At 33.7% G+C, this 21,769-nt stretch overlaps 1 protein-coding gene across 2 annotated transcripts in view; it reads left to right on the top strand.

Moving 5' to 3' along the window:
* The window catches only part of MCC (MCC regulator of Wnt signaling pathway), a 182,656-nt gene that overhangs the window by 146,713 nt on the left and 14,174 nt on the right, over nucleotides 1-21,769 (top strand). For both annotated transcript variants that reach the window (XM_087715812.1, XM_087715813.1), the window contains 7 exons: nucleotides 795-1,001; nucleotides 8,798-8,944; nucleotides 9,188-9,277; nucleotides 10,323-10,471; nucleotides 11,541-11,681; nucleotides 13,395-13,495; nucleotides 15,258-15,441. In XM_087715812.1, the coding sequence (XP_087571938.1) occupies nucleotides 795-1,001; nucleotides 8,798-8,944; nucleotides 9,188-9,277; nucleotides 10,323-10,471; nucleotides 11,541-11,681; nucleotides 13,395-13,495; nucleotides 15,258-15,441 (1,019 nt within the window). The remainder of the gene's footprint in view (nucleotides 1-794; nucleotides 1,002-8,797; nucleotides 8,945-9,187; nucleotides 9,278-10,322; nucleotides 10,472-11,540; nucleotides 11,682-13,394; nucleotides 13,496-15,257; nucleotides 15,442-21,769) is intronic.

Genomic DNA, 21,769 nt, shown 5'->3' with positions numbered 1-21,769 from the left:
CTGGAACCCGTTTTCACTGGCAGAGCGCTCGGGCCACCACAGACACCCCCAACATAAGTGACATCAAACTGGCCATGCCCATCCAAGCCCCCAAGTTCAAATAAAACCCTAATGCAGCCCTCAGTGAAATCGAGTTTGACACCCCTGCCCTAATTACAATTTAATGTTGTCAATTTCTTTATTCCTTTTCTTTATATTGTGGCATTACTGGATTTTGTTTTGTTGTTGTTTTTGTTTTTTGCATTGGGTATGTTTTATATTGTATATTTTTTCTGTGTAAGATGACATGCTTATGAAAAAAAGAACTTTAAGGAACTCTGGTTTAGAAAATACTTTTGATATTTTTTTACTTTGTTTTTTTTTAATTCTGGCTGTATACAGATGTAGCCAGAATAACACATATATTCTCTGTGTGTTTGTGTATACAGTGTGTGTGTGTGTGGGGAGAGAGAGAGAGAGAGAGTAAATCTGCAAACAATTTACTCTAAGAGTAAAAACATTGATTTTCATAAAAGATTAGGAAAAATTATATGAAATAATGTATTCTAATTCAAATGGATCCAAAGAAATTGGGGCAAGGCTGTGGAATAGCAACAGTATGTTTTTAGTGTATTTTTCCCATTATGTTTGAACTTATCTATTGACAAATGACTAAAATGGTAGTATAAATGATTAAAAATTATAGTTTTTAAACAAAAATATCTATTAAACAGCAATGAATTATTATGAATATGTATTTTCAGAGATTCCTCATGATGTATTCCTTTAAAGTTTTAATTTCTTATGTTTTTCAGACAGTTGAGGAGATTGAAGGTGTGCTTGGCCGAGATTTGTACCCAAACTTGGCTGAAGAAAGGTCACGATGGGAGAAGGAACTGGCAGGTTTGAGGGAAGAGAATGAAAGCTTAACGGCTATGCTGTGCAGCAAGGAAGAAGAATTAAACAGAACTAAGGCCACCATGAATGCTATCCGCGAAGAACGAGACAGATTACGCAGAAGGGTGAGGTTTCTTGACTGACATCTAATTTTGTGAGAAAAATAAACTTTCTACAATAAAGAGCTGTTTCATCTCTCTCTCAACTTTATCTTCTCTGTCATAAATTGGAGGGGATTAATAATTTGGCTGATTCTTCTTTCCCCTAGTGTTGCTAGAATTGCCAGTAAAAGACAATTACATAAAATAATCCCAACCTGTCCGAATGGAGTATTCTTAGTACTGCCATATTGGTTTTCACCTCAAATCTAAGAAATATATAGGAAGGTACTTTCTATCTTCCTTCCCCAAATCCAAAAATACAGAATTTAGCAAAATCTTGTGAGTCTCCTAGAAACAAAATGAATGTGCAGTCCAGTGGCTGGGAAACTTTTAATCAGAAATTCCATTTTTAAATAGATGAAGCCAAAACACTCTACATAAAGAAGACAACAGGAAGGCAACATAGTATTCCAGATAAAAATAATTAAGAGTATCAAACTAAATGGTACGTATTATGATTTGAAAAAAGATAGTGGCTTTCCGAACATGTTCAGAGTTAATTGTAGAGAGGATGGCTTGAAACAGAACATCTGATTTGCCTTAGGGTCTTTCAGTTTAATAGAATATAGAGGATAACAAAACACTAGCATCTTTTAGGAGACTGGTGCTTTCCTCAATTAAATGAACAGTTCTGCCTTTAATGATCTAGTCAACAAATTAAAAAAAAATCTGCCAGCTGAAGTTATAGTCCTAGCAATTTGGTGCTGCTGCCTAGTTTTCTACAGTTATGCCGTATATAAAGGATTACATGGAAGAGACTTCTGAAAATGCAGAAGATTAATTCTGTCTTCCTAGTGTTAGGGTAGGACTGACTTCATTGATATTTTGAAGAATGTACCTTCAGTCATATGTGGGGCAGTGACTTTTTGGAAACAGGATGTTTAATATGTGTGGTGCATATTGAATGCATTGAACATTTTTATACAAATATATATAGCTATATATTTACTTCTCACTGAAGCTTCATTTTTCACATAAATTGGATATAGGAATTAACATCAGAATACTTTCATAATTTTCCTTCTCATCTGAGGCACTAAAAATAGTAATTTCTGAATGCATTTCTTATTCTTTCCTTATTCTCTCATTTGTTATTTTTACAGATCTTGCTATTCTCCTATAGAAATAATCTCACTATCAAAACTTCTACTCAGCACAATTTAATGCGCCCCAGAAACATATTGCATATCTAATCAAGTGTATGGTATAATTAGAGCAGTAGAGCAGAAACCTTTTAAAAGTGCATAGATCAGGAGTATGCAATTGTTTGAAAGTTGTTCTCTTGTCATTGTACTAAAACAGCAATTCCAAGCTGAAGGGACCCAATCAGTCCATCACACAAAAAAAGCAGAAACTTGAGTTAGACTTTGCATCTTTTTTTTAAATTACAAACAAGTTAAAGATAAGGTATGAAGCTGGACTTTCCTTTGTTCCCATTTTAGAAAAAGGGTATATTTACTATAGCTGTCAGCTTTCTTTACCACCTGATATTGAAGGCTTTTTAAAATAGCTCCCCTTGCCTTCATATCTTCCAGATCTATCAGTCTAACATAGCTACAGAATGTTAAATTGTAGAAAATAGACTTAAAGTACTGGATGGCCTCAATTTTTCCTGGTCACTTTATTCCATTCTCCAGCTTTCAAATGTTGCTCATCTATTAGTTCATCTTAGCAGTCAAATATTGTTTTTGGCTAAAAAAAATGCTCCATTGCAAAATTCATTTTTATCTCTTCTGGTTTTGTTACAATCTACCTTGTGAGGAATTTTATCATTGAAAAGTAGATTATGGGGTTGTAGGTTTTTTTAGTTTAAACAAAAACCGTTCAGTGATAATGGAATGCATTTTATTTATCACACAGAAGAATTCTATTCAGATCTGTACTTCTACTATTCAAGGACCTTAGATTATCCTTAAGATCCAGCCTAATGCTGATTTTTATATCAGTAGACATGATGTACAATACATGATCTTAGTTTATCCAGAAAAGGGAAGCTTGGCAGCCTATCTGGTTTTATCTAGATGTGAAGCAATCAAAAAATGTTTTGTGCCAACAATTGAAACAGTTAGATTTAATTGCAAGACTGGAAAGTATGCATTCTTTTCTGAGATTCGGCATTTAAGTCCTCTCCCCACTTTACAAATTCCTTTCTTTCCCAGTAACTTGTTAGGGTTGCTTTGTTTGTCCTGAGCTGCAACAGCTGGTCTTAATAGGGTAAATTGTTTCCCTTCTATTTACGAATGAAATTCAGTTGTATTTTTAACCATGAGTTTAGTAAATAATGTAGCTGTCAGAAAGCAATAGAAGAAATGACCAGATTGAAATGAAACAGAAACTAACCTTAGTTTTGAACTATGACATTTTTTAAATAAAAGGACTTAAGTTTAAATAATTCAGGCTCTGCTTTATATATAGAAGCCACACACCTCTACGTATTAATGATTCACCTGTGGAAGTGGTTAGCAGCATCAAGTTTCTTGGTGTGCAGCTAAGGAATATGCTAGCTTGGTCGCTCAACAGTGAGGCACTGGTGAAGCGGACACAGTGGCACCTGTATTTTCTGCATCGCATGAGAAAAGTTCATCTTCTTTCCTCTCTCCTAACCATTGTCTATAGAGGGACGATCAAGAGCATCCTATCATATTGCATTACTGCTTCGGACAGGAAGACAGTGCAGAGAGTCGTGAGGGTGGCAGAAAAGATCATTGGTAGTTCACTTCCTTCTATCCAGGACATAGCATATAAGCGATGCTTGACCATAATCCACAGGATTGTCTGGTACACTACACATCCTCTTGATGACCTGTTTTCCTTGTTACCTTCTGGGAGAAGGCTTCATAGTATCCAAAGCAGAATATCTAGATTCAGTCACAGTTTTGTTCCATATAGCATCAACCTTGTGAACTCTCAAATTTCCTCTTTCTGCTACATATTAAAAATGGACAGTGGTGTGTGTGTGTGTGTGTGTGTGTGTGTGTGTGTAATGTGCATATATTTATGTACGTATATAGCATGTGTATATGTGTGTTGTATATGTGTTTGGGTAGATATGCAACAGAATTTCATTCTAAATGTGGGCCAGTGTGCTTACAGTAAAAAAAATATGAAAATAAAAATTATCTTATTTGAATTGGAGGGATCGAGTAAAGAAGCTTTGCAATTATTTCTCTGATTCTGTATATATGTGTACGTGCATGTCTATGTACAAATACACATGGACATATACAACTTTTGGTACAAATGTTTAGTGGACTGTGGAGAAATGCCAATCCCTGGTGAAAAGACTATAGGACAACCGGCACCAGGATACCCTTCTATCATGCTGGTCCTAGTGTGATGGCACTTCCTTGAAGTTTACCAAACAAATGATCAACAAGATGCTGAGGAGCATTTCAATAGTTGGGGAAATGATTGGTAGGAGCATAGGAAAAAGAAATTCCAGGGAGAGGTATTTATACCGGTCCTAATGGAACCTGCCAAGATCTGAATGTAGTCCATGGTACAATGTACTCTATAAGGTTCTATCCCTGGTCTGTCTAATGAAGTTGTCCCACTTTCTATAATGACTACCGATAAACAACTTTCCCTCCCAAACTGATACTAAATAACATGAATAGAGAAGTTCCATGTACTTCTTCTGTTTGACAGAGACTCCATGAATGAATCTAAATCCATTTGAACCTTGGTCCTTATCACATTTTATGGGAATTAAATATATAAAATAACATTTTGATCCCCATGCTTTTGTTCAGAATAGATCTAGCACTGCAATTATTGATCTCTGTCCCTGAAAGAAATAGTTTTACTTAGTATAAAAGCAAAAGTAATATGGGTTGGGGTTTTTTTGCTATTGTTAACCTGTAAATTTTGTTCTATAACATAGAAATTGAAACATAGGCTTTTATTCTTCATTTCTTCCTTCTTTCATATTGAAAATTAGGGAAGCCTTATACTCTAAACTAATGCTAATTTGCTTAACTGTAAGTTTATTTCTCTCTGGAGGAATCTGTCTGTAACAAATGTCCATGTCAGGCACATGATGTAATGGTGTGCACCAGGGATCTTATTTGCATTTGTAATACAGACTATAGCTGCCACACAAATTAATGTTTTCTGTGACCTGTTAAATATTTTATATATGCAACTCTAACCAAACGGGACTTTATATTACTTCCCTAGGGGATGAGAAAGAAACCCTTACTTAAATTTAGTTTTTCTTCTATACACATTAAATTGGGTACATAAAAGAAGTTGAAGCTTAAGAAATCAATAGCTGTTATTTTAGTTCAATATCTGTAATCAAACAAAGTGTTCTCAATTGGGTTTGGGAGGCTTGTTAGAGGGTTAATTAATTCAGATATTTAATGTATTCAGTTAACAGTTTGTTCTATTTTTGAGTATAACTAAGAAATGGCATGTATCTCTTGAAGGTCATTAGCAAATGAGGTAATTACTTAATTTTTTATGGTGCACATAATGTAGCTTTTCTTTTTTGCAGGATAACCATATTAAAAGGAGCAGTAAAAGTTGTACTGAACTGTGCATATTGCTTAATAATTCTGTTTATAAATTGATTTATATTAATATGTAATATTGCATTATACAATAATGCTATGCAAAATATTTCCAAATTCATTATATATATATAGTGTACAACCGTGGTATGCCCAAATATTTATCAGCACAAATGCAACATTTTTACACGGGAAAAGACCTAAATACAACAAGACCAGCATGTATGTATGTATGTGTGTGTATGTATGTATGTATGTATGTACTCTGTGTGTGTGTGTGTGTGTGTTATATATTTAAAAATATGTATCTATTGGTTAAATAAAAAAATCAAGCTAATGTTGTATACCTACGTGGTTCCTATTCATCTCTATAAGCTCATGGAAATAAGTGAGCAATTTCTAAACAGATCTGCCCTTGCTTTGATCTGCAGTACTGCATGTATATTTGTAAACACACAATATCTTCAGTTTAAAATAAACTTGGATAAATAAACATGTTGAACATCTGTTTTAGATCAAAGGTACAAATCATTCATATCTATGTTACTAGTAAACATATTGGAGATAAAATCATCTATTTTATTTTTGAAAAAATATGAAAGCCTGGAAAACTGGAAAATTAAACAATCAGGAAAGTAAACCGAATATGCCAGCTCTTTCCTCATCTGGGAAACTAGAAACAATGTTTAGCAATTCGCTAATGTGTTACGTATCTCTATGTTACTTAACTTTATGATCCTGAAGTATTAGCAATCATACATTAATTGAATTTTTTTTATTATTGCTGTCATGACCAATAGATTTTTTTTCTTTGTATTAAGTTAACCGCCACTTGTTCTTCAATACATATCAAATGATATTCTATGTTGGCACATGGTTATTTACCATGTACCTTATACCCCTAAATGGTGTCAAGCCACAGGAGATTATATGCCCCCTTTTCTTAATTATTAACATTTGATGGTAAGAGTATTCAGTTATTACTTTGAGTCAGGGGAGATATATAACATTGATTATGGAGCCATATGTTAGAACAATATGACATGTTGATGAGGTATGGCGGCAAACAAATATTTCTGCAAGGTTTCCAGGATATAAACAGTTTATTTCCTGAACATCACTTCAGACAAAATCTCAATAATATTGGATGGATAATAGAAATATCTGGCCCAGTCAATTAACAATGAAATGATCTTCCTTTTATGTATAGACATCATATTTATGTTTGATTTCATAACATTAAAATTTAAAGTCCTTTGTCACTGGTTTCATTGATGCAGTTGAAATATAAAGATAAACCATTTCTGCTTTTAAATATGTCTTGCTTTCAGATAGTTTGGCATTGTTCATGAGGCTTCTTTCAGTAGTTGAGCTAATAAAGTTTTAATAATGGTAATAACCATTTTAACCACAATTTCCTATTGTGGTTAAAATGGTTATTACCCCTTTTTTCCCAGTGAAGTGCAGTTTAAAAAGTGTCATGTTTCCAAAAAAAATCAAATGTGATACCCGGAATCTAACCTTCCATGATATCTTCTACCTATTTAATTTAACTTTCCTTTTCTGGCCATTATGCCAAGTATAATAACAAAATAAAGCCTCCATTTATGTTTTCCTCCCTAATAATGCCTCTGAGGTGTGGCAATATGGTGAATAAAACAAAAAATTATGTTTAGAGTGGGCACTTTGTGCTACGTGCCACTTCCCAATTAATTTGGTCAGTTTTTCAGAAAATCTTCAAAAAGTATCATTTCATTAAGGCTATTTTCTTAACTATGTTTAATAATAATAAAGTGATCTCTTTTCTGCAGTTACCCTTTTGTCTGAAAATATTTTTTCTTATCAGATTCTTTTTAAGATTTGAAATACAAATCTTAATTCACAATTATAACTCACATTCCTTTCTGAACTTTTTTTTTTACTCAACACAAATTTCTGAAGTCTTACTGCAGAATGCAAATGTCTTAAAATCAGAATTTTTACATTACTCTGCAACTACTTTGAATGATTCAGAACTTGCAAAAGCAAAGCATCCCTCTGTCTTTTAATAAAGCTTTTTAAAAAAAATTCTGAATGAGCCTGAAAAAAGATGTGTCTGCTTTAATAAACAGCAGAGTGGTATTATGGAATGCCCTTCTTTGAAGATGGTCCTAACCTTCCACTCCTTTCACATTTAGGAAAGATATTAAGACCATATTCAACCAAGTCTTTTGAGGTAGACCCTGGATTTTGTTTTCCTTTTACTCTGAGCTACCTTGACTGCTCAATAGTTAAAAACACATGTTTAGTTTGAAATAGTCAGTACTATTTCAACTCTACCCCGAATTAAAAGAATTAAGGGATTATAGGGTCGTAGAAAGGGAGACAGTATAATATAGATCCTAAGATAAGAATCCTCTAAAGCTGATTTTTCAAAACCTGAGCCATTTGTCTTGATAATAAATTATCTGAAAATATTTGGATGTTTTCTCAACTTTATAATCTAGTAACCAAGAAAAAAACATGATGCAAGCTTGTTTCTTTCAGCCCATTATTAATCTTTCCTTTTCCTACCTCAAATGTTGGAATCCTGACTTCTTTAGCCAGAAGTCAGAAATAGTATTTTAACAGGATCTTTTCTGCAAACTTAGTTAACACAATGATTAAAATCTATTTTATGTGAAAGGAACTAGGAAAGAGCACAACAGGTTAATGTCTTGTTTCCAGATTCATAAATCATATTCCATGAAAGATGATGACAACACCTCATAAAGGATACCAATTACTTTGGTATCTGACCTAGTAACTAACATTAAATCATATATTAAACTTTGTTTAATCTTTCCTGATTAAGCTTTGTTAGTTTAGGTCTGACCTTTCCAGAACAAACTTAACTTTTCAAGAATTGCTTTTTAGAGAATCATCTGTATCTATAGTTTGTTCTGTCTAAAAGTTTTGTAAGATAGTTATCCATGCCATACATCTTTTATGTTTCTTTCCAGAAATCTATTGATTGCATCTTCAATATATGCTTTCTCTACAACAGAAAATGTTTTAAATATATGATTACGTTAGGTAAAATGTTATAAAAATAAGTATCCCTTTGTGATATCAAGACTCAAGGAAAAGCTTTTGAATAAAAAATATTAAAGATTTGTTATTGTCAATTATCCCAACTTGAAGCAGAACTGAGTTTCTCTTACATTACCAAAACAAGTTAAAGAAAACAGAGTAATAGTATTGACTTACATAATTATATTTTTGTAGGTCAGAGAACTACAGACTCGATTACAGAGTGTCCAGGCAACAGGGCCATCAAGTCCAGGTCGCCTCACTTCTGCAAACCGTCCCATTAATCCTAGTACTGGAGAATTAAGCACCAGCAGCAGTAGTAATGACATCCCCATTGCTAAGGTGAGTCCTAGGACATAACTTCTTATTTTTGCTGTTCTGTTGTATTACTATTCTACAACGGTCCTGAACCAGCAGGAGAGATAACTTTGTAAGAAATTTCAGCCTTGTTTGGTCATAATACACATTCTTTTTTATATATGCATTTTAAGATTGAGTACCTGAATGAAATGAGGAGAACCTTAGAAGATACTGTAAAAACTCATTTTTGTGATTGGTTCCCTATCCTACCTTGACTGTTTCTAGATTGCAGAGAGAGTGAAGCTTTCAAAGACAAGATCAGAATCTTCAGCATCTGACCGTCCTGTCCTGGGATCAGAAATCAGCAGCATAGGAGTAAGTATAATATTCACACAAAGTGCATATTCAGCAACTTAGTTGACAGCCATGAAATTAAGATTGTATGAAAGTCACAGAAATAAAAGCAGCCCTCATCTTAAACCAAGCAAGTTCCCCTGGGCTTTAAATTTTATAATTTAAGGGTTCATGTTCTTGGTACTTCTCCTCTGAAGCATGAAAGCTACATTTCTTTTATCCTTCAGGATAAAGATATAAAGTGTACAAAAGCATACATTTGGATTCTGCAGTAAATATCTATAGTCAGGGTTGCAATTTCTGCAGCTGTTTTTAGACAGGGTAAACATTCAAATGGAGCACCTTTAAAATACATACTCAGGGGTTATGCTTTTTATGTGGCTCTGTTAAAAGTTATATGACCAATAGTAGAGAAAATTCAGACAATAAATCACTATATGAACCAAGTTTGGAATCTTCATCATTCCTCTCCCCTTCAACATTTTCTTTTCTTTGTATGTTGATAAGAATATTTTGAAAATAATTCTTAAAAATGTTCGGTTTCCCTAGACTCAGTTGAATAGAGTTGGCAAAATTAGTATACAAGTTTCATGTAATGGCCTTATGATTTCTTAAGAGGCGATAGAATTATTAGGAATGTACTTAATTATATAACTAGAGGAGCATGAGAAATAGCTATTTCTTATGAGGTTGTTTTTTCCTACTTGGCCATTCATTCTAGAAGTTGCAGGCTAAGCCAGCCATGATGTGAACATCTAAAGCAGATTTACACGGAAGTTTTGTTAACTTGTTTTGTTCATTGCTTTTAGCATGAAGGCAAAAATAAAAAATATAATTTCTAGGGAAACTCTACTGTGGTTCTCTTTCTTCCCCACCCACCCCATTCCTTTGTTATTCCAACATATTTAAATCTGAGTTGAGCATATTTGAGTTGTATCTCCAGAAGATACAATTATTTTAATGACTATTTCTGTTATTTATAGAACAAGGTGCAAAACAATATCCAATATCCAAATAATAATATCCAAATAATATTCATAATAGTTTTCTCAAAACCTGCGTACAGGTATCCAGTAGTGTGGCAGAACATTTGGCACATTCTCTTCAAGACTGTTCCAATATTCAAGAAATTTTCCAAACACTCTACTCACATGGATCTGCTATCTCTGAAAGCAAAATTAGAGAATTTGAAGTAGAAACAGAACGGCTGAACAGGTAAGATGGCATTCTTATGTGCAGAGCCACTTTGCAACAGAATAGATTCCCCATTTTAACTTTAATCCGAAGTTGGCACTGATGAAAATGGGCCTTCTCCATTTTGAGGCCAAATTACGGAACATTTTTCTGAGTTTTATCTAGCATCTACATCTTTTCTTTTCAAAATTAAGAAATGATAACTTAGGAACATGCATTCATCTTTTATACTGTACATTTTCACTTATTGTTTGTCACTGTGAGGAAGTTTTAAAAGAGCAGCTCATAAATAAGTGAAATAATTGGGCCATGAATTTATCTGCATAGAAAAATGTATTGTGAAATAAAATTGGCCTTCTATGACAACTACATATGCAAATTCATTATCAGTGCATAAATGTTAACTAGATTTTATATTTATCAAAAAAAAACTTTACATATATAAAAAGGAGAGAGCAAGAGTAATCTCTTTCAGTTAATTGATTTATTAACTTCTTAATTTTGATTTTTGTGAATTAAGCTTATACCAGCTGGATAGCAATATGGAAATTTATGATAATGAAAAGAGGACAATCCTAATCATTATCTTACTTTCAACAAGATAATGTAGTCATCAATATTATGTCATAAAGGGATTTGTTAGGATTTCCATATTGCTTTGTAAGTCATAGCAATAGCTGATGTTGTCTCCAGAGAAATGTGGTATAAAATCTTTAAGAGTGATTTGGATAGATCAGAGTGAGAGAAGTAATAAGCAGGAATTGCCAAATCAGACCACCATGTGAGAGGATTACGCTCCATAGCCTCATACAAATTCATAAGAGCACACACCTGCAATCAGTTATGGTATTGAAGAAGCACCAGCTGTGAAAAGCTAAGGCTGCTGCGATCCTAATTGGGATCATTGTCTCCATTTTGGCTCTAGGGGCTGACGCTTTATCCAGTTAAGGCCCTTGATACGTCCAAGCATGGATGGTTTATATTAGTTTTCCTCAACTTAAGGCTTGTCAGTATAAGCTGTAGAACTCCTAAGACAGTTAGGATGGCAGCAATCTCTACATGAATACTAAGAGGATTTTCTTTTCCACAGTCGCATCGAACACTTAAAATCTCAGAATGATTTATTGACAATAACTCTGGAAGAGTGTAAGAGCAATGCTGAAAGGATGAGCATGTTGGTTGGAAAATATGAATCCAATGCCACAGCCCTCCGGTTGGCATTGCAATACAGGTATAACAATGGAGAATATATGACAAAAAATTATAATAAATGAACTGATACATGTTCTTACATTGTTTGAGTTACAGGTAGTACTTGATTTATGATCACAATTGAGCCCAAAATTTCCATAGCTAAGGAAGGTAGCTGTTAAGTAAGTTTTGCCCCATTTTACAACCTTTTTGCCACAGTTGTTAAGCAAATCATTGCAGTTGTTAAGTGAATCATGTGATTAAGCGAATCTGGCTTCCCCCATTGACTAGGTTGTCAGAAGAGAATGGCTGGGAATATTACAAATAGTAACCACATGATGCTGGTACAGTGCAATCGTCATAAATACATGCTAGTTGCCAAGCATCTGAATTTTGATCATGTGATTATGAGGATGCTGCAATGGTCGTAACTATGAAAAGCAATGATAAGTACCCTTTTTCAGTGCTGATGTTACTTTGAACAACAACAAATGGTTGTAAGTTGGAGACTACTTGTACTATAAAAGGTTTAAGGACTGCGCCAAAGTATTGTGTTTTCTCTTTATTTTACTTAATTTCTTGCCTGCTGGCATTACTGTTAATATTTTCTTCTTAGCAAGTGAATTTACAGAGATAACCAGAAGTGGGTCATTTTGCATTTCAAGTCTACAGACTTATATGAGAGGCTTGGAAGGGAGCTGGGACAATTTCTAGTCGAAGCCCTGTCCCAGGGCAGGAATTTTCAGACCATTCCAGACAAATAGATGGCAATCTTTGTTTGAAAACTGTCAGTTCCAGTTCCAGAGGGCAAGTTGTTCCACTATTTAATGGCTCTCACAGTTGGGAATTAGTCTATTTCAAATTTGTATCTTTGGTTTGATGGATTGTCAGTTCATATGACAATATGGCTACTAAAGGAAAGTGATGTATATTTGTATTTAGTACTTCTTTGGTTCATGCTTATACCTTAAAACTCCAACTTATTTCCACATGAAGGCTTAACAAAGTATATAAATGTTATTTTTAAGAACAATTTAGTGAAACACATAAATGTTTTTCAAGCTGCTAATAAAAGCAATCTGTGTTTGTTATTATCCATGCTAAAAATCCAAAATATTTTTGGCACTGAAAATGTCTTCAGGGAAGTTCTTTATCAGCTATTGAGGCTGTTCCTTGTTCAAGCCAAAGAAAGACGTAATAAAAGAAATGCTTCAAAATATTCATAAATAAAAATATTTTTAAAAAACGCTTCAAGGAAAGAGTTTCTGCCCCTCTAATTCTTATTCATCCAATTCAACTGTCCCATATTTTGCCCTGGGATGCTTGATATCCTATAGGACATGTGGAGAGAAAAAGCACATGGCTTAGTTTAATCTAAACTATTTAGTTCTATACTAAAAGTAGATTTTTAGAACTGGTGTGAGGATGACTTCTAGGAAAAAAATAGTGTCTGGCTTAAACCTCTAATGAAACCTAGGAAAGTTGTTCTATAATTTCATAATATCCAGAGTTAAAGGCTTCTATTCTACAATCAAGAGTTTACTGTGAATTTTATTCACGCAGTTCTGCTTATGTTATTTATGTTCTCCTTCTCTTACTTATGTGAATTATTCAGGCTTTTATTTAGAAACATAGAGATCACCAATGACATCACCATACTTGCTATTTTCCCACTCAACAAAGTGAGGGTTTAAGTAGATTAATTTCCTGCATCAAGTACACATGCACTGATTCAGTCTTTTTCTCTCCTCAGTGAACAGTGCATTGAAGCCTATGAGCTGTTGCTAGCATTGGCTGAAAGTGAACAGTCTCTCATTCTTGGACAATTCAGAGCTGCAGGTGTTGGGTCTGTCGGTAAGTATTCATTGAATCACTTTTCCTCTAATAATCCAATTTGTACTTTATTTGCTATACATCATCCTTAAAGGGAATATTACCATAATGGATTATCTCATGGCTACCTGTGTACTTGTTACAACCACCAAGTACAGTTTTAACAAATGATTCAATTTGAAGCTAAATACAGAATGCAAGAAAAAGTGCTTTGAACAATAGCTCATCTTGATATAGGATTATAAAATGGAAATCATAAACAATCACATCAACAATTGACTGAGGAGGTTAATTATTTTATCTAGGTGCTTAGTAATTTAAAAATGCTATTTTTCATCCAATTTGTTTCTCAAAATTAGAAATCTACTGGAGTATTTCAGACCATGGAAACAGCATATTTGAAGATTTAATTCATTACCTTGGCATCTCCACAATGAACAACATGTTATATGGAAGTTTTTAAAGATCAAATGATCATCTGATTTCAGTGTTACAAGACAAATAAATTTCTGTCCTTTGTTTTAGCATATTGGAATTAATTATTCACAGTCACTGTGGAGAGTTCCACTATGAATCTTTTCTTTTAAATTGAAAACAAGTTTCTTTAGAAAACAACATATTTATTTATTTTAAAATCTATTTAGAACAATAGCTTTAAGAAGCCAAAGTTAATTGTATTCTTATTTCTTATAAAATGCAAAACAGTTTTGACAAAACTACTCAAAAGAAATAAAAAGTATAGCTTTTGTGATTTACATAATAAAAACTATACAAATTATAACATGTCCAAGTAGAAAACATTATTCCTGACTCATAGAAAATCAGGACTGAACAAAAGTAATCTGCTTCTAATCAAGGAGAAAACCAATCTACAACTAAGGAGAAATTTCCTGACAGTTAGAACAATTACTCAGTTGAAGTTTTAAAGTTGCCAAGTTTGGAGATGCCCTGATCTAGAGCCATATGGGATGATAAAGCAGGGGATTAGGGCTCTCCATACTTCCAAAAGCACTTGTTGGAATTTATTGTCAGTATGGGATCTGTAAAAGCTGTTTCAAAACCTTTCATATTTCTTTCCTGTAACCCCTTCTGAGTGGATTTGAAAGTATGCTTCAGTCTTCAGTCTTGTTGAAATATCCAAACATTCAGCTTCAGGTTTTTCATATTCATCTTTGTATCATGTAATGCATAGGTTACATAAAATGTGCATTTCATATGAAATATCAACCGTGTCTGTCACTATTTCTCCAATTAAATCCATATACATATATATATTATTTTAAATTGTACAGTGACATCCTTTTAGAACATAGTATAAACTTTTTTAATATATAGAATAAAAACAATAAAATGCTTAACCAAAACAGCAGAATATGAAATAATAATGATGATTGGAAGCTATGAAACCATTTGTATTTTGGGTAGTACAAAAAAATTAGGAGAGTCTGGATAGAGGTAGGGAGCCTTTATGGCTGTGATTCAGTTCTTATAGAATCCCATTCAATTCATGATACAGCTTTAGTTTTTCTTCAGCTCTCATTGTTCCTACAAAGATGTTACATGAGGAGCAAGAACAGAGGATGAAAGACTCACTCTGTGTAGACTCTGTGTGGAGAGTTCATGTTTTGTACCTCTGCCAATTTCACCTCTTTCTAAGCCCAATTATTTTTGAAGTTAAATGCTAACGTCCTCATCAGAAGTTTGTTTAAAAGCACATCGACTCATATTAATGCTTCTGAACTGCTCCAGTATTATGTTGTTCTGATCATTTGCTTGTGAACAGGGGATCAAACAGGGGATGAAAGCATCACCCAGATGCTTAAAAGAGCCCATGACTGTAGGAAAACAGCTGAGAACGCAGCCAAAGCCCTGTTGATGAAATTGGATGGAAGCTGTGGGGGAGCCTACGCAGTTACTGGCTGTAGCGTACAGCCCTGGGAGAGTCTTTCTTCCAACAGTCATACCAGGTAATTATGGCACATTAGCATGGTTAATCTCCAATCATTTGATTTTCTGAATGAATTGGAGGTTGTTTTGGAGGGTTTTTTGCATTAGCTAGCCATCCTCCTGCAACCTGTTCAATAATATTGCTGTTCCTAATAAATTATTACAGGGTGATCTCAATCTGTTACTGGATTCTCTTTCAATTTTTAGTAGGCTGTTTTAAATATATATTTGTGGAGATTTGTTGTATTTGAAATTAATCTATTTCATAAACATCATTTATTTTGATAATTTGTCTGCTACTTCTTTATTTTTCAATGTCTTCCCACTGAAACTTAAAGTATATATTACTAGTTCTTCGCAGAACTTCAATGAGTAAGAATCTGATTTCTCCAAGTTCCTTGTTAGCTACATAAATGAAGTCATTTGATGTAATTCCATTTGATGTTAAAAATGTAATGCAATATGTGGGGTCAGTTTGACATTTAGAATTGAATATACAAATATAACTTATTTGCTAATCCTCTGCACCTAGAGAACATTTTATTACAATGTGGATTGGTGAGTTTGGATATGTAAGAGGATTTAATCATCATTTTATTTAGCTATTACATCTACGCACCTTCCTTGGAAATGCTTTGGCAACTTCCATAGGTTCTTCTGGATGATTTCTTGCTAAAATACAGTACAATTATAGGGATTGAACTTTGCAACCACAGAACTGTATAAAAGATTGAAGCTCATAGATTCTTTGTGACAAACAGTGTACAGTGATACTCCAAATGTTCGCTATAATTCGTTTGCAAACTCTGTGAAGGAAATGGAAGAGCCGTTCTCCTTGGAAAAGACTTTTCATGTCAATGTGAATAATTTCTTCTGCTGTTTGAGACCCCTTAAAACGGGATTTGTAATTGAAGTGTTGACCTGGGCTTAACTTTGGCATCAAAAATGAGCTGCTGAATGTCAGATTGCCTAGCACATTACTGGGAACAAATGCTCAGGCAACCACTGGGGACAAGGAGGTTAAAGGCGATAAAAGGGAGCATTTGCAATAAAATGGGAAAAAGCAGCACACAGGCTGCTCTTACTGGCAGTAAATAAAATTAATAGCTAGAATTTCAATTTGCAGCCTCCCAGTCAGACTGCCTATTCCTTTGTGAAAAGAGAAATACATCTCTGGTGGATGATAATAATAATCGTTTTAAAAAGAAAAGCTTAGCATCAAAGCATGTTTCTAAGACGCACAATTGATTGAACTTGGAGGAAAAATAAGACACCAGAGGGAAAGGGTTAGGGTTACTTGATATGTAAACACAATAATATCAGAACATTGAAGTCTATTTGTAGCATAAACTTGCTGGGACTAGAGGTTATTTTGTCAGATAAATATGGATTCTAATCCGTATTATCTCTCATTCATGTTGTATTTAATCTGTTTGAAATATTTCTTCCTAGAGATTATTAAAACCATCCCTTGGATATTGCTAGATATATAATATTAGAATACTAATTACAACCTAATCCTTCTGTTGAAAAGGAATTAATTTATCTCATTTCTTTCATAGGAACCCAGTCTTCTGCATTCCAGGCCCTGAACTCTTCAGGCCTGATATATATTTAATTTAATTTATTGGAAGAGTGGTCTTCTAATACTTTTGTGCCACTCATGTAATTCAAGTTGATTCTTAACTTCAACATCTTGTGGAGGACATGTCATTCTTTCTCAATCAAACAATCTTACACTCTTGTTGTGTAAATAAAGTGAAGAAAAATCCCCATTTAAACACCTTGAACTACTGCAGAAAAGGTGGAATAAAAAGCTAGAAAGTGAATATGTACATTGTTTATAAATACCATTGATACATGAGATGGCATTTAGGTAATGTAGAAGAAGCTAAAAGAGCCATCAGCAAAATGACTCTTGAAACTTTCTGCAATTCCAAATTCATTTTGATACAGCATTACCACTGTATATTGGTGTACTCAAATAGTTAGATATCCTAAAAGATACCCTCATAGTACATGACTATTCACAAAAATTGTAATGATTTTCTTCTAACCCATACTTATCTACAACCATCTGCTCTCTCATGAAGTTTAAGGACAGAATGTTGTCACTTCCAAACTTCATATTTACTAGTCTCTCCTACTTGATCAACATTAGACTAGAAATGTAGCAAAGCTTATTAATTTAAGGAACATTATTCATATCCCAAGCATATTTATGCTCTAGAATATGGAAAGAGTCATATGATCAAATATTGCTTCATGGTATTCTTTGCAACTGTAGCCAGTGGGGTTTTTTTTACATTTGTTTTACAAATATGGATCCGTTCAGCCTCTTATGTCTTATTAAATTTATTTTTAAATTTAGAGTTGTCTCCATTACATCTCTCCCATAAAAGCATGCCTTAAGAAGTATGGAAATAAGCATAAGGTATAATTGGTTAATAGACTAATCCAAATTTAAAATGTGGGTTTGAGTCGATTAAAGCCATATTTAGAATTTATATTTATAAAACATGTTGAAAACATCTGTTGTAAATATACTTTCTTCTTCATTATTTGATTCAGTTAAGGAATCTATGGAGTTCAGAGTAGAATAAAAATCTGAATCTATCCTTTGCTGATGGTTAGGATACAAATGCAACCTTGTATTGATTTTTAAAGCCTGAACAGAAATTGTTTAGCTCTGATATATGCACTATGATATATTAGATTAAAAGCATGATGATATATTTAGAAGCTTGCTATATTTGTGTCTATTTAAGAGATGGAAAACACTTGCAGTGTAGGCTACTCTTAGACAATTTCAAGCTACATTTATTGCATTAACCTAATTGGCTTGAATTAGAGCAGCCTCTAGGTGTTCTACAGATAAAATCTGTAAACTTTATCACTTGAAGGAAAGCAGTTGAATTGCAGTGACTAGAACAGAGACAATATAGGCAGATTAAGTGTCATTAATAGGAAATACTTAAAGTGGCACAATCCAAAATCACTGAAGTTATTGGACAGTAATTGCCCGTCTTTAAAAAAAATATCACATTAAAAGCTCTGATCTGTAGTCTATTCTGGAAAGAAACAAACGTAGGAGCACTCTGGTGTACTTAACCCCATAAGAAGGCAGTCACATTCTTCTAGTATGAAATACAGTTAGTAATATTACAATATTTTCTATACTGTATATATGGATAAAAAATGCAAGGAATAGGAAAACACCACAAGGGCTCTTGCATAGGCACTGCTGTTTTCTGCTGCAGAGAAGCTGAAATTAATATCTCAGCAGAAAATGATTGAATCAAGTTCCTACCATCCCCAGTTCTGCTGCTGGGATTAAAACTCAATTACAAGATTGTTAAACTCGTATATTTAAACACAGATATGAGAATATAAAACCAGAATACAGAACATTATGAGAGAAATATCCAGGCTGCATATGTAATAGGCATGTATGCATGGCCTAAAGCCTAAATTGGTTTGATTGATCAAATTAATGCCCCATCCATCACATTGTATAAGTGATTCTGAGTGCTGAATAAGTTAAAACACCATTAAAATCCTTATGGAAATATGCAAGTTTTAAGAAGTTGCTCAAATTTTTAATCCAAATTGGTTATTTTTACAACCATTTTAGACTATATTTTTGTCTATCGATATTTGTGATACGTAGACACATAATACAATAGGTTTACTTTCCTAGTGATTCATTTAACTGAAATGTAAAAGTTCAGTTACACTCATAAGTTTTCTACCACATCTGAGCTGCACAAGCATTACAAGATTATCTCAGAATTGATGATTATGTATCTTGTATATGCAAATTTATTGACTTTAAAATGTGCTATAAATGGAATTTAATTACTAAGTATATGGTAATTGTTAGTGATTAATAGTTGGGTGCTTCTAAAGGAAGATTTCTAGCATTGCTAGTAATAGCTCATCTTCTGTAAGCTAAAAGCAGAATTCTCAGTGAATTCTTTATATATTAGGTGAATTCTTTCTTTTGTGCATCATTTCTGCACAATGGTGATCTGCAACAGAAATGGATGAAGATCTATCCTCAGCAATTTTTTTCTGGAGAGCTGAAGGTGCATACCACACAATATAGATTATTATCAACAACAGAATTGTATCACAGCAGCCAGTTGTTTCGCCGGATTTGGCATTGATTACTAGTCGGGCCCCATCTAGGGGCCTAGGACGTCATAATGTATTTTCGTAATATGCGTGCATATCCAAGCAGTGCGGCTTTTTGCATTTGACTGATGGTGATTTTGTCAATTTTTTAACTGTTTTAAATGTAATTCCAGTGCTTTTGGAATAGCACCCAGTGTGCCAATTACCACTGGAATTACCACTGCTGGTTTGTGCCATAATCTTTGAATTTTGATTTTTAAGTCCTGGTATTTCGTGATTTTTTCATATTCCTTCTCGTCGACCCTGCTATCACCTGGTATTGCGATGTCTATGATTGTGACCTTATTTTTCTCAACCAGTGTGATGTCTGGTGTATTATGCTCCAGTATTTAGTCCGTTTGTATGTGAAAATCCCACAAGATCTTGACCATCTGATTTTTGGTGACTTTTTCAGGCTTATGTTCCCACTAATTTGTTGCTGTCTTAATATTATAATTTTTGCACAGATTCCAATGGATCATTTGTGCTACTGAATTGTGCCCCAATTTATAATCAGTCTGCGTGATTTTTTTACAGCAGCTGAGTATGGGATCAACAGTTTCGTCAGCTTCTTTGCAAAGTCTGCATTTGGCATCATCAGAGGATTTTTCGATTTTGGCCTTAATGGCATTTGTGCGGATAGCTTGTTCTTGCGCAGCCAGGATTAGTGACTCTGTTTCTTTCTTTAATGTACCTGCTGTTAAGTATAACCAAGTTTTTTCACTGTCCACTTTATCTTTTATTATTTTTTTATTATATTATTATTATTATTATTATTATTATTATTATTATACAATTGTATCACAGCGGCCAGTAGTTTCGCCGGATTTGGCATTGGTTACTAGTCGGGCCCCACCCAGGGGCCTAGGACGTTGTAACGTATTTTCGTAATATGCGTGCAGATCCAAGCAGTGCGGCTTTTTGCATTTGACTGATGGTGATTTTGTCAATTTTTAACTGTTTTAAATGTAATTTAAATGTAATTAAATGTAATTTAAATGTAATTATTTAAATGTAATTATTATTATTATTATTATTATTATTATTATTATTATTATTATTATTATTATTATTATTATTATTATTATTGATATACACCAAATTCCAGTGGACTCCAGTGTGGTTGAAGGCATCTTATTGGGCAGAGCTAGGATTTTCCATTTTTCCTAGGTGTTGATGATAGAGGCCTTTTTAAAATTATGTTAAATATAACTTCGGTTTTTCACTATAGTGTCTCAAAATGGGAAGAAACCATACTATAAGTTTTTAGATGTTGTAGTTGGATAAGATAATAGGTTTTATGAAGACCTAAATATGAGATCCAAAGGAACACTTTTGAGCATAAACATCTATTAAATTTTCAGAAAGTTTTATGGAAGGTGATATTAATTGGGCATGGGGCTTCTCTGTTCTTTTGATATCTCTCTCTCTCTCCCTCCCTCCCTCCCTCCCTCTCTCTAAATGAAAAGTTTCAGAGACTTTTGAGGAAAATCAGAGGCGTTCAAGCCTATATATTTTTAAAGAGAAAGTACAGTTGTAGGCAAAAATGTGGATATTCCTGATCAAATAGTATTTCAATTACTTCCTGAGCCAGTTGTTATTCAATGGGGTTCAAACACTCTACTGAGAATTGAATACACATACCTTTGCATTTAGTTGATATTATTTCTATTTAAAGATGTTAAAAAGTATTGCCAGAAAGGTCTGAATTTCTGCATGCCATAATCATAGTTTTCTTGCTTTGAATCTGTAGACAATAGCATATAAACAGTGAAATTACAGAAAGTTGATGTTAACTTTGTACTGTAGTTACGTCAGCTTGTATTCGCCTCAAGATTGGTTGAAATTTATAGGAGCCTAAAATTCTGCATAAAACTGCATATTTATACCCAAAGGTGTTTTTCAAAAGGCACTGAAAAGACACTAAAGAACCTTGAAAAAGCTTCTTGGAGGAAGAGTGAAACATCTTCATGGAAAAACAAAGAAAATCCAGTTGCCTTTTGAAAAACACCTTTGGGCGGTGGTGTATTAACCGTTAAGCAGACTAAGCACATGCTTAGGTGTTCTGACCCCCTCCTCCATCCAGTAACGAAAGCCGAGACAAGTTTAACTAGAATGTACTTTTAATAGCAAGAAGCCAAAATCTCGGTGGCTGAAAGCCAAGAAAACAAA

This window comes from Thamnophis sirtalis, unplaced genomic scaffold (genome assembly GCF_051295495.1).
Source record: "Thamnophis sirtalis isolate CommonGarterSnake01/CBP01778 unplaced genomic scaffold, rThaSir2_p1.2 scaffold_5, whole genome shotgun sequence".
NCBI lineage: Eukaryota > Metazoa > Chordata > Lepidosauria > Squamata > Natricidae > Thamnophis > Thamnophis sirtalis.
Note: the sequence above shows the minus strand (reverse complement) of the source record. Positions and strands in the feature narration are given on the sequence as shown.